General features: G+C 36.1%; 1 protein-coding gene across 1 annotated transcript; it reads right to left on the bottom strand.

Moving 5' to 3' along the window:
* Positions 1-2,004: 2,004 nt before the first annotated feature.
* On the bottom strand, positions 2,005-17,163 carry MC2R (melanocortin 2 receptor). Its single transcript, XM_011381330.1, has 2 exons — positions 17,115-17,163; positions 2,005-3,022 (listed from the first exon to the last, which is right to left on the bottom strand). Exon 2 carries the CDS (start codon positions 2,896-2,898, stop codon positions 2,005-2,007), a length of 894 nt encoding a protein of 297 aa, XP_011379632.1. The 5' UTR covers positions 2,899-3,022; positions 17,115-17,163.
* Between the last annotated feature and the right edge of the window lie 2,119 nt (positions 17,164-19,282).

Below are 19,282 nucleotides of genomic sequence, written 5' to 3' on the forward strand. Positions count from 1 at the left end.
AACAGAGGTCAAGAAGACACACTTTGGATTTCATATTCAATTTGTGACAGAGGCCATCTGGAAAAAAAAGCCCACAGCTATCTTCTCTTTAATCCCATGCTTTCTGCTCTGTCTCTTAAGATCCAGTCCCTTCCCACATCTAATATCAAACCCATCACCAGACCAGCGGTCCTATGTGTGGTTGGCTTCTGCTCTCAGCAGCTCAGGGAAAACTCTTCCAAGGTCAAAATGTTGCCTCTTCCAAAAGATGCTGTCACTCCCAGTGGATCCTGAGCAACCATGCTCTGTGCATCTGAGGACCTGGCTTCTTTCCTCTCTTTCTCTCATCACTCATCCCTTTAGGTTACTTTTCAATTTAGCAAGAACTTGCCATCAGAAGTCACTTCTTCTTTAAGCTTTATTTTTAGCTATTAAAAACAGATGAATTTTGCTTAGCATGATAATCTCAAGATCCATCCATGTTATTGCAAATGCCAGTATTTCATCTTTTCTTATGTCTGGGTAATATTCCACTGTATTTATGTACCACCTCTTTGAGATTATCATGCTAAACAAAAAAGTCAGAAAAAAAAGTTGAGAACCATATGATTTCACTCACATGTGGGATAAAAAATTGAAAGCAACAAATGGACAAGACAAACAAACACTCATAACACACAGGTAGGGGGAGGCAGATAAAGGTAAGTAGGGTCAAATATATGTTGATGGAAGGAAATTTAACTTTGAGTGGTAAACATACAATGCAATATACATATTATTTATTTTTGAATTGTATACTTGAAATCTATATAATTTTATTAATCAGTGTCATTCCCAATAAATTTAATAATTTTTTTTTAAATGGATGAACTTACAAATTATGTTTTATTCTCATTGGTGATGACACTTTTCAATATCTGGCATCTGTCCTGTGGCTGATGGTAGAATGAAATTTTCTACTAATTAGGTCTGCCTCTCAGATTCGTCCATGGAAGAGTCTCTGGCTTGGGTCTCAATAATAGCACTGTCTTGAAGTGTTGTTTTGGTCTTGGTTTTTCCCATAGTCCAAAGGCATGATTAACTAACTAACTCTCTCTCTGTCTTTCTGCCTCTCTCTCTCTCTCTCTCTCTCTCTCTCTCTCTCTCTCTCTCTCTCTCTGTCTGTCTCTGTCTCTCTGTCTCTGTCTGTCTCTGTTTGTCTTCCTTTCTCTCTCCCTCTCAATACTTCACAAAATACATATTTGGGTCTCTTTTCCTGTACTACTACACTGGGACAAACACAAAGATTGATTATACATTCTTCAGATAATTACGATTTTCCTCTGGCCTTTATTCCCACATAGGAAATAAATGGATTAGTTTTTATTTCTTCCTTTGAAATTTATGCTTTTAAAACATGAAACGTTTTAATAAGGATTTAAAAGATAGTGGGATACTGAATGAGCAAAGAAGACTAATAGAGAAGTTTCCTTCATTCATGAAAACTCAAAGCATATTCTTTGACATTTATAATTTTTACCTTTCTTGCTGCCAAAAAGATTTGAGATGACAAACAGTAAAGCAGGCAGGTAGGAGGGAGGAAAGGGATTCTATATGTGGTAGTGTGGGATGGGCAAATTCAGCTGCAGCAATTTATTGGCTTCTTTGGTTTAAAGGCCCTGTAGTTTCTGGCCTGAGTACTTATCTTGGTACTTTAACTTTTAGAAATCAATTATAGTGGCCTCCAGCCAGGAAAGAACAAGTTTTTGCCTTAGTCCAAAGCTCTCAAATTGTATTGCTATGTGTGCTTTGTACTCTGTCCTTCTTTATAGTTCATTATTCTATCTCTCTGGTTATAAAAGCTGTACTATGGCAAGACTGTTCACATAGAACCAAACTATTACAAATACTAGTAAGTGGAATAATTCTCATACACACTGGGGAAGGAAAAAACAGTTGAGAACATTAGTATTTGTTGGTATGTCATGTTATTTTATCACTTGACAATATTATCACCATGACTCCTAAAATCAGGGACCAATAATTCTACTGGAACCTGCAGCAGAAGATCATCTTTTTGAATGCTTCCCTAAGCTCTGGGCTCCGGAAGGCATATATAAAAGGGTCAATGACTGCATTGCACATGATCAACATACCATTTACCTGGAAGAGAGACATGTAGCAGGCACAATAAGGATTATTTGGGCAGAATGTCATTAAGAGGACATGAAGGACAAAGGGAGCCCAGCAGAAGATGAAAACCCCAAGAAGGATGGTCAACGTGATGACCCCTTTCATGTTGGCTCTGGGAAGTGTTGAGATCTTTCTGGCATGGGAATGAGCCAGCAAGAGCATGTGAACGTAGAGGCACAGGATGAAGACCAACATCAGAGGGAACAGCGATGTGAAGGTAATTACTGTGGGGATGTGATGGGAGAAGAGCACCATGGTGATGCCACTGCATATACAGCATGTCCAGATGACTGTCAGGATGACAATAGTGCGACGCATAGTCACAATGCTGTGATACTGCAGAGCATGGAAGATTGTGATGTAGCGGTCAGCAGCAATCACAGACAGACTGAAAATGGAGCCAAGTAGAGAGAGGATGAACAGGGAGTCAATGATATCATCAGCTGTGGTTTCAAAATTGCCACGAGGCTTGAGATAACCCATGTTTCCGAACATGATCAGGGTATTTTCCAAGATCTTATACAGGCTGCCCAACATATCGGAAATGGCTAAGCTGCAAATGAAAAAGTACATGGGTGCCTGGAGATTCTTATTCTTTATCACAGCCAGAAGGACAATCAGATTCTCCAAAACTCCAATGATGGATATTGTAAAAAATATCTCCTCTGGCAAAACCACATGAGGACAGTCTGAATTATTTCTTGCTGTATCATTTATGTTTTCATATAGACTGATTATGTGCTTCATTTCCCCTGCTTGTGGTAAAGTCAAGAATATTACTTGGACTTGAAAGAAATCTTGACTAATTATTCAGAATTTTTTCTTCTTTGTAGTACTTGCAGGAGATCTGAGGTAAAAGCCACACTATCACCTAAGAAAGAATATATATAAATATCAGCTGCAAAATTGACAACAAGGTAAAAACAAGCCATGCTACCTCTAAGAAATTTCTGTTGCCTTAATGAAATATAATGGTGTAATAATTTAAATAAAACAATTTACCAAACTCTCAATCTTAATTGCTTTGTGACAAATATCTCTAGTGGAATTTTGAGCCCAGAGATAAAAATAAAGATTATTTTTTGTCCTCTCCCCTCTCCCTCTCGTATTCTTCTCATGGATAGACTAGAATGAGAAAAGAAGTAAAAGAAATTAAAGGCATATGTAGAAATAGGAAAACACATAACTACCCTTTTTTCCCAGCTTTATTGAAGTATAATAGACAATTAGTTGTTCATATTTACATGGTACAATTCAATGAGGTTTTTTTTTCAATTACAGTTGACATGCAGTAATATATCAGTTTCAGTTGTATGACAGAGTGATTAGAGATCTATATAACTCATGAAGTAGTCGCCCTACTTCATGAAGGATACTTCACTAAATGAAGTATCCCTCTTCCCCCTTAAATATTTATTACAACTTTGTTGACTATTTTCCTTATGCTACACTGTATATCTCTATAACTATTTTGTAACTATCCATTTGCACTTCTTAATCTCTTTGCCCCTTTTCACCATCCCCCCAACCCTTGCTCCCATCTAGTATCCCTCAAAATATTCTCTGTATCTATGAGTTTGTTTTAATTTTTGTTGTTGTTATTTTGTTCTTTAGATTCCACGTGTATGTGGCTGATGAGGTATTTGTCTTTATCTGACTTTCTTCATTCAGTGCAATACCCTCTAGGTCCATCAAGGCAATTTCTTTTTCCATCCTCTTCCTTTTAATCTGTGTGTGACTTTTAATCTGAAGCGAGTCTCTTGTAGGCAGCATATGTAGGGGTCTTGTTTTCTTATCCATTCGGCCACTCTATCTTTTGATTGGAGCACTTAATTCTTTTCCATTTGAGGTACTTGTTGATAGGAATGTAGTTATTACCATTCTTTATTCCTGGAGTGCCCTAGACTTTTTGCTAAGCTGCCCCAGGCCTGGTCTGGTACTGGTGGCAGCTGGCTTGAGTTCCCAAAATGGTCTCTCCCACGTGCCTTCAGGACCAGCACAGGCAACAACCACACATGGATCTCTTTGTACTGCCTACCAGGCAGCCTTGGGCAAGTCACAGGCAGTGGCTGACATTGGTTCGAACAGGAGCCCCTCTCAAGGGGCCACAGAATGAATACACCAAGAGGCTGGCATCAGATAAAACAAATCACCACCTGATTAGGCACACAAGTGACACAGCCAAAGGGTGGTCTCAACAGGTACACAATCTCACTGGGGTGAATTCCACTCAGTAGGGTCAGCCCCACGAAGTGGCTCATACACCGAGAAGGGTCAATCCTCAAAACCAGTCAGCACTGAGAGTCAATTCCATCCACTAACATACTAACAGCAACTAAGGCTTAATGACAACAGGAGACCACACACAATTCACACAAGGGACACTCATGGAGCTCCTAGTGCAAGTGATTGTGGAGACTGTGCCACTGGACACACCGGGCACCGACTACATAAGGCCACCTGCCCAAGACTGGGAGATGTAACAAATCTACCTAATATATAGAAAAAAAAAACAGAAACAACTAAAATGAGAAAACAAAGAAACATGTCACAAATAAAACAACAGGAGAAAACTCCAGAAAAAGAACAAAATGAAATGGAGGCAAGCAACCTACCAAAGAGAGTTCAAAACACTGGTAATAAGGATGTTCAATGAACTTAGGAGAATAATAGATGACATCAGTGAGGACTTCAACAGAGACATAGTAAACATAAAAAAGACATAAAAAAGAACCAATGAGAAATTAATAATAAAATAAATAAAAATACATTAAAAATCGATAGTAGATTAGATGAAGCAGATCAAATTAGTAATTTGGAAGAAAATGTAGCAGAAAACACCCAATCAGAATAGCAAAAAGAAAAAAGAATTTTAGAAATGAAGAAAGTTTAAGAGACCTCTAGGAAAACATTGAAAGTACCAATATTTGCATCATAGGGGTACCAGAAAAAGAAGAGAGAGGCCAAGAGAATAAGAACCTATTTGAAAAAAAAAAATAGTGAACAATTTCCTTAACTTATTGAAAAAAATAGACATACAAATCCAGGAAGTGCAGAGAGTCCTAAGCAAGAAGAAACCAAACAAACCCAAACAAAAACAATCATAGTTAAAATGGCAAAGTTTAAAGACAAAGAGAAAATTCTAAAAGCAACAAGAGAAAGCAGCTCGTTACTTACAATGTACTCACATAAGAATGTCAGCTAATTTTTCAACAGAAATTTTGCAGGCCAGGAGCAATTGTCATGAGATATTCAAAGTGATGAAAAACAAGGACCTACAACCAAGACTACTCTACCCAGCAAGGCTATCAATTAAAACTAAAAGTGAGATAAAGAGCTTCCCAAACAGTAAAAAGCAAAAGGAATTCACCACCACCAAGTTGCTATTACAAGAAATGTTAAGGGGAATTATGTAAAAAGAAGAAGTGTGGAGGGACATAAATATGAATAATAAAATGGCAATAACTATGTACCTATCAATAACCACTTTATTATATATGGATTAAATGCTCCAATCAAAAGACATAGGATAGCTGAATGGATAAGAAAACAAGATCCATATACATGCTGTCTATAAGAGACCCACTTCAGATTGAAAGACACACACAGACTAAAAGTTAAGGGATGGAAAAAAGATATTTTATACAAGTGAAAATTTAAAAAAATGCTGGGTAACAACATATATATCAAACAATAGAGACTTTAAAACAAAGGCTATAATGAGAGACAAAGAAGGGCATCATTTAATGATAAAGGGATCAGTCCAACAGGAGGACATAACCTTAATAAATATATACACACCCAAAACAGGAGCACCGACATATATAAAGCAAATATTGACCAACATAAAGTGAGAGATTGGCAGTAATACACTCATAGTAGGGGACTTTAAACCCCATTGACACCAATGGACAGAACTTCCAGATAGAAAATCAACAAGGAAACAGTGGCCTTAAATGATACACTAGACAAGATAAAATTAATTGATATTTTCAGAGTGTTTCAGTGCAAAACATTCTTCTCAAGTGCACATGGACCATTTTTCAAGATAGACCACTTTAGGCCATGAAATAAATCTCAAGAAATTTAAGAAGATTGAAATCATATCAACCTTCTCCAACCACAATGGTATAAAACTAAAAATCAACTACAAAAAAAATTCCTGCAAAATACACAAACACATGGAGGATAAACAACATGTTACTAAACAATAAATGGGTTAACAATGAGATTAGAGAAGAAATCAAAAGATATGTAGAGACAAATGAAAATGAAAACACAACTCAAAATCTATGGGACACAGCAAAAGCAGTCCTGAGAGGGAAATTGGTTGCAATACAGTCCTATCTCAAGAAAGAAGAAAAAGCTCAAATAAATAATCCAACCTTTCACTTGAAAGAACTGGAAAAAGAATAGCAAACAAAGCACAAAATAGTAGAAGGAAGGAAATAATAAAGATTAGAGCAGAAATAAATGAAATAAGTCTAAATAAGCAATACGAAAGATCAATGAAACCAAGATCTGTTTCTTTAAAAAGATAAACAAAAGTGATAAATCTTTAACCATATTCACCAAGGAAAAAAGAAATGAAAAAGAAGTGACAATTGACTCTACAGAGCAATTGTGGACCATTTGGAAGAACTTAATTTCTTTCTAGAAAGATACAATCTCCCAAGACTGAGTTAAAAAGAATCAGAAATCTAAACTGACCGATTACCACTAGAAATTGAATCAGTAATTTAAAAACACTCCCCCAAAACAAAAGTTCTGGACTAGATGCCTTCACAGGTGAATTTTCTAATAAGAATTAACATGTATTTTACTACTATTCCAAAAAATTCAAGAGAAAGGAAGACTCCCTAACTCTTTTTACAAAGCCACCATTATGCTGATTCCAAAATCGGACAAAGACAGTACAAAAAAAGAAAACTGCAGGCCGATATCCCTGATGAACAATGATGCAAAAATCTTCCACAAAATATATGCAAATCACATTAAAGAATGCATTAAAATGATCATACATCATGATTAATTTGGATTTATTCCTGAGATGCAAGGTTGGTACTATATCTGCAAATCAATTCATGTGATACACTGCATTAACAAATTGAAAGATAAAAATCATATAGTCATATCAATAGATGCAGAAAAAGTGTTTGACGAAATCCAGCATTTATTTATAATAAAATCTCTCAGCAAAGTGGGAATAGAGGGGACATACCTCAACATAATAAACACCATATATGACAAATCTACAGCTAACATCATACTCCATAAAGAAAAGCTAAAATTGTTTTCTTTAAGATCAAGAACAAGACAAGGATATCCACTTTTACTGGTTTATTAAACATAGAAGTAGAAGTCCTAGCTACTGCAATAAGGCAAAAAAGAGAAATAAAAGGAAAGGGAAAGCAAAGCTGTCATTATTTGCAGGTGACAAGATACTATATAGAGAACCCCAAAGATTCCACCCCAAAACTGTTAGAATTGATAAATGAATTATCAGGATACAAAATTAATTCAGAAATCTGTTGCATTTTTATACACCAATAATGAACTATCAGAAAGAGAAATTAAGAAAACAATCCCATTTACAACTGCATTTAAAAATAAAATAAAATATCTAGGAATAAATTTAACTGAGGAGGTAAAAAACCTGTACTCAGAAAACTATGACACTAAAGAAAGAAATTAAAGAAGATACAAATAAATGGAAGCATAAATCACGCTCATGGAAAGGAGAAATTAATGTTAAATATCCGTAATACTCCAAATATCTATAGATTCAATGGAATCCCTATCAAAATACCAATGATATTTTTCAGAGAACTAGAACAAATAATCCAAAAATTTATATGAAACCATGAAAGACTTTGAATAACCATGGGAATTTTGAGAAAAAAGAACAAAATTGGAGGTATTACACTACATGATGTCATGATGGAGTACAAGGCTATAGCAATTGAAACAGCATGGTACTGACAAACAAACAAATGCATAGATCAATGGAACAGAAAAGAGAGCCAAGAAATAAGTCCATCTATATGCTCATTTAATCTATGACAAAGGAGGCAAGAATATACAATGGGGTAAAGACAGTCTCTTCAATAAATGGCGTTGGGAAAACTCTACCACCTTCTTACACCATATACAAGAATAAAATCGAAAAGAATTAAAGACTTATATGTAAAACCTGAAACCATAAAACTCCTAGAAGAAAAAAATAGGCAGTAAACTCTCTGATATTGCTTTTAGTAATACTTTTTTTCTGATATATCTTTTTGGGCAAAGGAAACAAAAGGAAAAATAAACAATTAGGACTACATCAAACTGCAAAGTTTTTGCACAGCAAGGATACTATTATCAGTGAAAAGACCACTTACTGAATGGGAGAGGATATTTACCTATGATACATCTGATAAGAGATTAATACTCAAAACTCAACAACAACAACAACGAAACAATCCAATTAAAAGATGAGCAGAAGATCTGAATAAGTATTTCTCCAAAGAGGACATACAAGCAGCCAATAGGCATATGAAAAGATGCTCAACATCACTAATCGTCAGAGGAATGCAAATTAAAACCTCAATGAGATATCATCTCACACCTGTCAGGTTATCTATCATCAATAAATCAAAAAATAAGTGTTGGCAAGGATGTGGAGAAAACGGAACCCTCATACACTGTTGGTGGAATTGCAAGTTGATTCAGCCACTATGGAAAATTGTCTGGAGGTTCCTCAAAAAATTAAAAACAAAACTACCTTTTGCCCAGTAATTGCACTTCTGGGTATTTATTTAAAGAAAACCAAAATACTAGTTTGTAAATTGCATGCACTCCTACGTTCACAGCAACACTATTCATAATAGCCAAGATATGGAAGCAACCTAGGTGCCATCATAGATGATTGGATAAAGAAGCTGTGGTACATGTATACAATGGAATATTACTCAGCCATAAAAAAAAATGAAATCTTATCATTTGCAACGACATGGATCGACCTAGAGGGTATTATGCTGAGTGAAATAAGTCAGACAGAGAAAGATAAATACCATATGATTTCACTTATATGCAGAATCTAAGGAACAAAAGAAACAATGTAAATGAAAACAGACTCACAGATACAGAAAACAAACTGCTGATTACCAGAGGAGAGAAAAGAGGAGAGAGGGTACAAAAGATGAAGAGATGAAAAAGTTCAAATTAGTAATTACAAAATAGTCATGGGAAAGTAGAGTACAGCACAGGGAATATAGTCAATATTATTGTAATGGTTGTGCTAGAGTAATCAGGGGATCACTTCATAAATTATATAAATGTCTTACCATTATATTGTCTACCTGATACTAATATATAGTAAGAATAAGAATAGAAGATAAAAAATAGTTGTAAATAAACTAAGGTGCTGTGAAGGATTATAATCACAGTTGATCTATCTAAATTACAATAAATACAAATTGTTCAAAATCCAAGTATCATATTTGTCAAATATAGATATAAGTATTTCTTCAAACTCATTAATTGGAAAATGCGTTGTCACTAAAAATCTAGAATAAGCATCCTACTCACACATTCTAACCCAATAGAAGGTGACACATATAGTTCCACCATCACACTGTCTGCCTTTAGGACTTAAAAATCTGAAAGATCTGTAACTCAGGAGCCCTAAACAAATAATCAATGATATGTACAAAGATGTATATACAATAATGTTCACTGAATTGTTAATTATAATAGTGAAAAACTGATAACAACATAAATATAGAACACTATTTTATAATTAAAAAAGATAGAACACTATTTTATAATTAAAATCATGGTTCGATGGTGCAGAAGTTTATATATATATTCATTAAAAGGCATAGAAAAATCCCTAGAAGAATATCTCAAATATTAATTGGGTGGTGGAGCTACGAACTATTTTTTAAAATATATATATTTTTATTTTAGAACAGTTTTAGATTCATGGGACAGTTACAAAGCTAGCAGAGAGTTCCCATACAAAGTACACCCAGTTTCCCATATTAGCGTTTCACATTAATATAGTACATTAACCACAATTGATGGTCAGTATTGACACATTATTATTAGCTAAAGTTCATACTTTATTCATATTTCCTTAGTTTTATCTAATGTACATTTTCTGTTCCAAGATCCCACAGTGGCAATTAGCTGTTATTACATTTAGCATGTCTCCTTATGATCCTCTTGGCTGTGGCAGTTTCTCAGACTTTTCTTGTTTTTAATGATCTTGACAGTTTTAAGGATTGCTGGTCAAGTATTTTGTAGAATGTTCTACAATTGCTATTTGTCTGGTAATTTTGTCATGATCAGACTGGGGTTATGGATTTGGGGGGAGAAAAACCACAAGGAGCAAAGTAACATTCTCATTACATCATATCAAGGAACTTACCATCAACACAACATACTACCATTGGTGTTGACCACCACCATTTGGCTGAGAAAGTGTCTATCAAGTTACTCTGTTGTGAAGTCTCTACCCACTCACCTTCATAATGTATTCTTTCAAAGGAAGTCACTGTGCCCCACCTCCTGAGAGTGGAGTATCTACCTATGTAAATTATTTGGAATTCTGCCTAGGAGATTTGCCTATTGGTTCTGTTTATTTATTCAGTCATTTGTTTGTATCAGTATGGATACATGGATATTTATTTTATATTTTAGGTTATAATTCAATATAATTTTATTTATTTGGCCATTCGGAGTTCTTTCACTTGGCATCTGTGTCCTTTAGACGTACTTTCATGGTAGTGATTTTGGGGAACAATTATTTACTTTCTGGCATTAAAAGATGTTCCAGGCTCATCTTGTTATTTTGTACCATAGCCATTATTCCAGGGATACTTGATTCCTTTTATTGAAGAACGGGATTAGAAACCAAGATCTAAGTGCTAAATATTCAAGTTGCTACTGGGATGCCATTGCTTCTAGGCCTTTTCAGTTAAGATTTCAGAGCAAAGAAATATGTGTAAACTATAAGTAGTGTAAAATAGTGTGAACTAAGCAATGTGTATGTACATATCTATAAATATTTATCTATCTGTACCTATATTAAGCTAATCATGAACTCATGCTGATGTCTGCAACTCCATTCCATTATCACATTCTTCGAGCCTTCTCTCCTTGCTTATCTATAACCTTCTGCACCAACATTTGCCATGTATTACTTAACTGCTTGATTCTAGTATACATTTATAGTGGTTTCCAAATTGTTAACCCATATCACTGTGGTGAACTTTATCATCTGCAGTGGTCCCCCAACCTTTTTGGCACCAGGGATTGGTGCTCCCATGAAAACCTAATGCCTGATGATCTGAGTTGGAGCTGAGGCGGTGAAGCTAGTGCTGGGAAGCAGCTGTGAATATAGATGAAACTCCACTTGCTTGCCTGCCACTCACCTCCTGCTGTGTGACCTCGTTCCTAACAAGTCATAAACCAGTATCGGCCTGCAGCCTGGGGACTGAGGACCCCTGATCTAGAGAACAGTGCTTTTGCCTTTGTTTTATAGTCTCCACTCATTTTCAAAGTTATTTAGGTCATCACCTTTCTCTTTACCCCATTCATTGAAGTTATTTTGTTTATTTATAATACAATCAGATTCTATTGTTGTATTTCGATCTGAAATCCCTGGACCTCCTAAATGATTTTTTAAAATTTGCACACATAAGACTCACTCTTTATGCTGTAAATTTCTATAGATTTTGACAAATGCAGGGTGTGATATATTCACTATTATAGTATACAGAATGGTTTACCACTCTACAAATTCCCCTGTATTTCATCTATTCAACCCTCAATCCCTCTTCAAGCCACTGAAAATAGCTTATCTGTTTACTGTCTTACAGCTTGTCTTTCCCAGAACATCATATAATGGAAATCATATAGTACATGACCTTTTAGACTGGCTTGTATCACTTAGTAATATAAATTTAAGTTTCACCCACATCTTTTTTAGGCTTGAGAGCTAAAGGATAGTAGAAGGACATTTTGCTTGCTTCCAAGTTTTGGTAATTGTGAATCAAGCTGCTATAAAAATCACATGCAGGTTTTTGTGTGGACATACATTTCCAACTCATTTGGATAAATACCAAGGAACATAATTGTTTGATCATATGGTAAGAGTCTGTTTAGTTTTGTAAGAAACTGCCACATGACCTTCAAAGTGGCTATACCATTTTGTATTGCCACCAACAAGGAATTAGAGTTCCTGTTGCTCCACATCCTCACAGCATTTGGTGTTGTCAACATTTTGGATGTCAGCCATTCTAATAAGTGCATAGTGGTATCTCACTGTTGGTTTAATTTTCATTTTCCTAATGATGAATTATGATGAGTATCATTTCATGTGTTTATTTAACATCTGTAGGTCTGCTTTGGTGAGACGTCTATTCAGATTTTTTGTTTATTTTTAAATTGTGTTGTTTCTTTCTTTTTGTTGAGTTTAATAATTCTTTGAATATTTTGAGAAAAAAGTCATTTTTCCAATATGTATTTGAAATTATTTTTTCTTAGTCTGTGGTTTGTCTTTTTATTATTTTAACAATGTCTATCATAGAGTAGATGTTTTAAATTTTAATAAAGTCAAAAAAATTTTTAATAGTCACTTTATTTATTTTTCCTTTCATGGATGATACTTTTGGTGTTATATCTAAAAATTCATTACCAAATCTAATGTCATTAGATTTTCATCTGTAATGTATATTTTCATCTGTGTTTTCTTCTAGAAGTTGTGTGGTCTTATATCTACATTTAGGTCTATGATCCACTTGGAGTTTTGTGTGTGTGTGTGTGTGTGTGTGTGCACACGTGTGTGTGTAAGATATGAGATCTACATCTAGATCCTTTTTTTTTTTTTTGCGTATAAATGTTCAATTGTTCTCCAGATTAGGCAAAGGAGACCTTCCATAATATTGGGAACCAAGTATACATGCGTATAATAGAAGCTGAGGGCCTGGAGCAGATGTGTGTTAGGGAGCAAACTTGGTGGCATTTAATCTTTCCTGGAGATTTTTTTTGGAATAAAAACCTCCATCGAACCCTTGTCGTAACTTACTTAAAAAAAATCAATACCAGATTCTTTACTGCACAGTTCCGTTTATATTTCCACTCCTGGAATAGTTTCCAATTTCCACTCTTTTGCGAAAGCATGGAATAGTTTTTAACTGGTTCAGTGAGCTGAACAAATGCCATTAAATAAAACAACATTAAACAACTGCTTTCCTATTCCAGATGAAGAATTTTAAACTTATTTCATATCTTTAGATTGGTGACTCAAAGCTTTCTTTGACTCACCTAACTCCTGCTAGGGAGTGGACTGACTCCAACCTAACTGGACCGCATGACCACCATGAGCATGACAGGCAGCTTTTAGTCTCTGGACTCTGCTCTGGAGTGTTGAGGAGCTAGTGTCACTGCTTTTTTGTACTCCACAGTGAGTCTCAGTCCCAGAGGATGAGGGGCTGTTAATGAAGCATTTGTTATCCAAGGAATATGATGAGAATAGATGTATGGGAGGGTTAGGGAGAAGGAAAGTTTTAGGATCTTTTGGCTTTAATTCAAGTAATCGAATAAAGAACTAGCCTTTGTGAACATCTTCTAGGATCCAGGTTATGTGTAGTTGGGAATAAAAAAGATAGGAAACACCATACTGCTCATCAAAATCTAGCTGAGGAGACAAGACATACACACCTGAGAAAGAGAACAGGTAAGGTTATGGTGACTTGCTAATGAGTCATGGCTGCTACATGGTATACATGATGCAGAAAAGGATTGACTTTACCTACAAGCAATGTCGGTAATTCATTGTCTACTGTGTAGGAACCAAATGTGTGTTTAGCAATTTTAATTAATACCCTAACAGCTAGAAAACCAAACTCCCTGGTACATCAGCACGTCCTTAAAATTCTTCACTTTAAAAGCAATTTGGTTTTACCATGGCTTCTCTTACAGTGGTGTCTATGTTAAAGGTCAGAGAAGGTTCACAGTGAAAGGCATTCTGTTTAATGCTCCAATTAAATATAAAAGATAATACTCCTATTCCCTGCTCCCTCACCAATTTCACAGATAAGAAAACTGAGATTCATAGAGGTTAGGTAACTTACTTAAGATTATCCAGCTGCTAAGTCTGCCTTCCTCTAAGGCCTATGTTCTCTCCTTTTTTCCAAACAGGCTCTGGAGGCTGAGCATAAGTGGAAGCAGCAGGATTCCAGTCCAGCAGACACTGACTGGGTACTTGTCTCACCCACCCCCCAAGTATTTGAGAGTTTAGTTTAGGCACTATGTGGTGGAAGATGCTGGGGAGTACTTGCTTCCAACTCTAAGGCCATTTTGTGCTAAATAAAATAAAGTAGCATCATAATAAGACTGTGGATATTATTAATCAGTACACTGTTGAAAGAAAGAGAGGAGAAAGAGAGGAAAGCAAGGAGAAACTCCAAGATAGATGAATTTCTAATTCACTTACTGATCCTGGACTGTCCCAACAACCTTTGCTAGCACCATATCACCGTTACCAGCTAATAATCAGTTTTCTTGATCTTACTGAATAGAAGCAGTTATAACTCTAAAGTTTGGCTATTCATGTGGCAGTACTCATTAATGATAAACAAAGACTCATCTGAACCCAGCACATGGCCCGCTTTGAATTCTGTCTAGAATCAAGTATAAGAGGTCCCCGTATTTTGGAGTATGAGGCAGTCTCATTCTTTTCTTTCTTTTCATCATAATATACAATTTTCGTGTGGTGTCCCTTTCCCATTTTCTTCATCACCTTTTCACATTCAGCATACACATTCCTATCTCTATGCAGACTATCCCAAACTGCCTTCCCTCTCCCAAAGAAGCATGAGAGAGTTTCCCACCTGTTTTTCTATACAATTTGTCTTTATTTTTTCTGATAGTATTGCTCACATTAAAACACACTGTCTTCTCTTGTAAATGGATTTTGAGTTCTTTAGGATAAGAACTGTCTTTACCATCTCTGTACGCCCAGCACTTAGCAGAGAACCTGGCCATAGCCATAGTTGTACAATCAATGGAAGATGAATGTTGCTTACACCCAGCAGAAAGATCTCATTAAAGGTGAATTAAACATTACGATTTCAGATGGTAAACATACCTGGAAAAATTAACAAGGTAAAGAATAAAATGGCTTAAAATGTTTTACATTGAATTATCTTAAGTTTCTCTGAGGCAATAAAAAGGAAGTTGCTACTAGAGTGAAACTCTCCCTCTGCCACAAGAGATGCAGGATGCACTGAAAGGTCAAGATTGTTCTAGAGCTGTCTACTTTATTCCCCTACTGCTCCTGGAAGCTCACAGTAGACAATTTGACTGGGGCTTGCAGCAAGGCTTGGTACTAAGTATCCAATGGACATTTTTGATAAATACACAAATGAGCGAGCACAGCTTGTCACAATCCCTTCTGCATTTTTGCTCTGGGTGCACTGAAGGAAGCTCTCTTCTTCTCAGTCTTTTTCAAGGCCTTACTCTCAGCATGCCCCTGTATCCTTTTACCATTTCTATCCCTTTAAGGCTTTGTGTGTGTGCATATATGTGTATGTGTGTACATGTACACGTTTGAGAGGAGGAGAATTATCTCAAGGTAGCCTTGGGAAATAAAAATATGAATAACTGTTTTTATTAAAAACCTCAAAGACTTGAAAACTCATATCTGAAAAGGTATTTGTACACTGGTGTTCATAGCAGCATTAACCATGGTGGCCAGGGCATGGAAGCAACCAAAGTGTCTTACGATAAATAAATGAATGGATAAAGAAGCTGTGGTACATATATACAATGTAATATTACTCAGCAATAAGAAGAGATGAAATATTGACATTTGGGACAACACAGATGGACCTCGAGATAATCATGTTAAATGAAATAAGCCAGACAGAAAAAGTTGAAAATCACACGATATCATTTATATGTGGGATATAAACCTAAAAGCAACAAACCAACAGGACAAACAAACAGAGACCATTGGACATGGACAATAGACTAGTGGTTACCAGAGGGTAAGGGAGAGAGGGAAAGAGGGAGGAGATGAGGTAAAAGGGGTCAAATATGTGGTGACAGGAAGAAATCTAACTATGGGAGGTAAACACACAATGCCTTACTGTTAAAATGTATAGCTGAAACTTATGTCACCATAAAAATAAATTAATTAATTTTTAAAAAAGCCAAAAAAAAAAAAAAAAGAGCAAAAAGAAAAGAAAAAAAAGACTGAGACCTCTTTTCTGGAGAATGCATGTCCCTCAATGACAGAGTCAACCAAGCAAAGAGTTTCTCAAGACTGCAGTTACTGAGTGGCTTTCCAAGAGATAACAATTTTGGAAGAGTTTGTGATAATGAACATGTTTTTACTTCTTGTTTATACTACACCCTGTGCTGTTACCAAGGAAGTCAGAGGACTGTGGAACTAATGGATAACAAAGGCAGAGAGAATATATATTGTCCCAGAACCACAAATAATCCACTTGCATATGTTAATGGCAGTGATGCAGGAAGCCAAACACATGCCAGCTTCCCTAATTACCATAATTACCACGCTTAATTAAAAGTTAATTAGGTAAAAGAGTGACTCTCATGAAAGGGTAAAAGAAGTAGGATTTTTTTTCACCCTTATTTCCATTAGGAAAACCCTGGCCATAATTGTTGGGTAGAGTTTGATAATAATTTAAAGACTAAGAATATAGAGAAGCTTATAAATTTATTAACGGGGAAGGCTACTTTGGTTAGACAAATAAGTAATAGATTTTATTGTTATAATTCAATTAGGAAAACGAACTTCCTCAGGAAGGATGAAAGACCATAATTAAAAGAATAAACTATTAGAAGGAATTCTGAGTACAATTTTTTCTCACATTTGTTTCTAACTGTTCTAATTATGATCCCAAAGCACATAAGAACCTGAGAAATTAGTAGAATGTGCTTACCTTTAGCTCTGAAGCAGGAAATTTCTAGCCGAGATGACTAAGAATGAATACGGTTTGAAAGAAAAGCCAGTGAAAAGACCTTGGGCCAGGAAGCACCAGAACATATGCATCATGGGGAGAGACAGTTAGTTTGTTATCATAACCTTGAAAAAATGTTGTATGAAATGGACTGTGTATTTCTAGTAATGTGAAATTAGAGAAATAAAAAGAAACAGATTAAGACACAATTTCCATGGGCTCAGCTAGACAAGGTTGCTCCCTAAGTTTATGACAAGTTTTATGATAGATACAGAGTTGTGACCTTGCTCCTTTTTAACAGCATTTTAGAGTTGCATTTAGTTTTGATCTAAGGAATTCAATAAACCAGGGCTTTGAAGAAATGGTTTTAGATGAATTTGTTTTAAAATTTCCAGCAAACTTCTCAGGACATCTTGCAAACATTTGGCTCATTAATCTCACTAAGAAGAAGAGAATAACCCTATTACCCATATTTCACAAGACTAAACAGTGAGACAGAGGAAATTGTGTGCTCGAGGGCATCTAACAGACCATGGGCCAAAACGAGAAAAAAAACTCTCATGTTCTGCCAATTCTCTGTCATAAAATTTCACAGAAACCACCATCTATAGCTCTGTAATTCAAAGCAAAATTGTTTAGTTTTAGAGTACAATATTGTTGGCTTCTGTTTGCCAATGCCTGCAGGGAAAGACTGTTGTATATGTGTGTCCAAGTATATGCATGTGTATGTATGATGCATGTGTATGTATGTGTATATGTGCATATGTATGTACATGCCTGTGTTTGGGAGGAGAATAGGAGTTGAAGTTATCTCAAGGCAGCTTAGGGAAATAAAAATATGAAGAATAGATGTTGGTATCATCAACCTGAATGTTTAAATGCAGCATTAAGACAAGTTTTAGGATGGACTGGAGCTTTGGGGCCGATCCCAAACCAGTGGCCATTTTTGAAAATATTAGCTCCAACCACAAACTGAAAGATGTTCCCAAGTGGGTGGTCTGGAAAGGACAGAGGACAGAGGTCTGAGTTTGATTTCCCAGCAGGGAAACACATTTTTATGAAGTGCCTTTCCTCTGGCCTGTCCCTTAGGCAAAGCATGTTCTCCCTGGGCACTACTGGACTCAGCTCAGGCTTAGGATTGTTTGTGAGTAGTTGTGGACTTGGCAACATGCCTTAGGGCTCAAATCAGAGTATTCCACAGGCCTCTTTTTCCCACCAGAGCCAAACAGTTGAGACAGAATATAATAGCTGTGCAGCGCCTCCAGAAAGCCACTGTTTGTGTTGCCTGGAAAAGAAGAAACACCTCATCATCAACCCTTAGATTTACAGCTTCACAGAACCTTTGTCAAAGATCTGTGTATCTGATAAGCTGGTTAGGAAAACTAATGGCAGGACCCAGTTAGTGGGCCCCAGGCAGGCTTGGCAAATGGAGGGAGTATTGCAGCACGGGGTGCTCTTTGGGGGAAGGCAATTTTCAGCAGATTCCCTCTGAATGGAGACTTGGGCAGCTCAATTTAGGAGACATGAAAGAGATTTCAAAGAAGGATATGATGAGCTATGGGTTTGGCTAAGCCCTAGAAAAGAAAGTGAGTTTTTCTATTTTAGTTCTTTATTTTTTCTTGGGGGCAGGGGGTGCTCACCTTCCTCTAATTATGCAAGAAAATCAGGCAAAATGCTCTTGAAAAAAGCAGAGTAGAAAGGATGTGAGATTTAAAGCCAGAAGATATGTGTTAGAATTCTAACTCTGCCAGGTTGTAACTCTGGGTTATAAAGGGGGTTGTTGGGAGGATTAAATGAGATTAGGTTTGTAGTAGTGCTTAGAAAACTACAAAATCATACACCGGTACTTGTGGTTCTTATAGCCTGGTCCAAAGTGTTATTGAAATAGTGGTCAGTTTTTAAGAGATTTCTTAGTTGGAAGAGATTTCATTCAGCATGTAAACATTTAAAAGCAAATTTGTGAGCTGAGATGTTGATAGAAAAACCACAATAATGGATGTTACAATTGTACCATGCATTACGTCCCCATCCCATCTCTTTTCCTCTTAGAGAGAGGTTGGAAAAAGGAATTCTAAAGAGCATAATAGGAGCTCTGGTGTGCATCCTTTTTCTCTTATACAATCCAGCAGCTCAGACACTTTTCTGCTTCT

Source organism: Pteropus vampyrus, unplaced genomic scaffold (assembly GCF_000151845.1).
Source record: "Pteropus vampyrus isolate Shadow unplaced genomic scaffold, Pvam_2.0 Scaffold434, whole genome shotgun sequence".
In the NCBI taxonomy this organism is placed as follows: domain Eukaryota; kingdom Metazoa; phylum Chordata; class Mammalia; order Chiroptera; family Pteropodidae; genus Pteropus; species Pteropus vampyrus.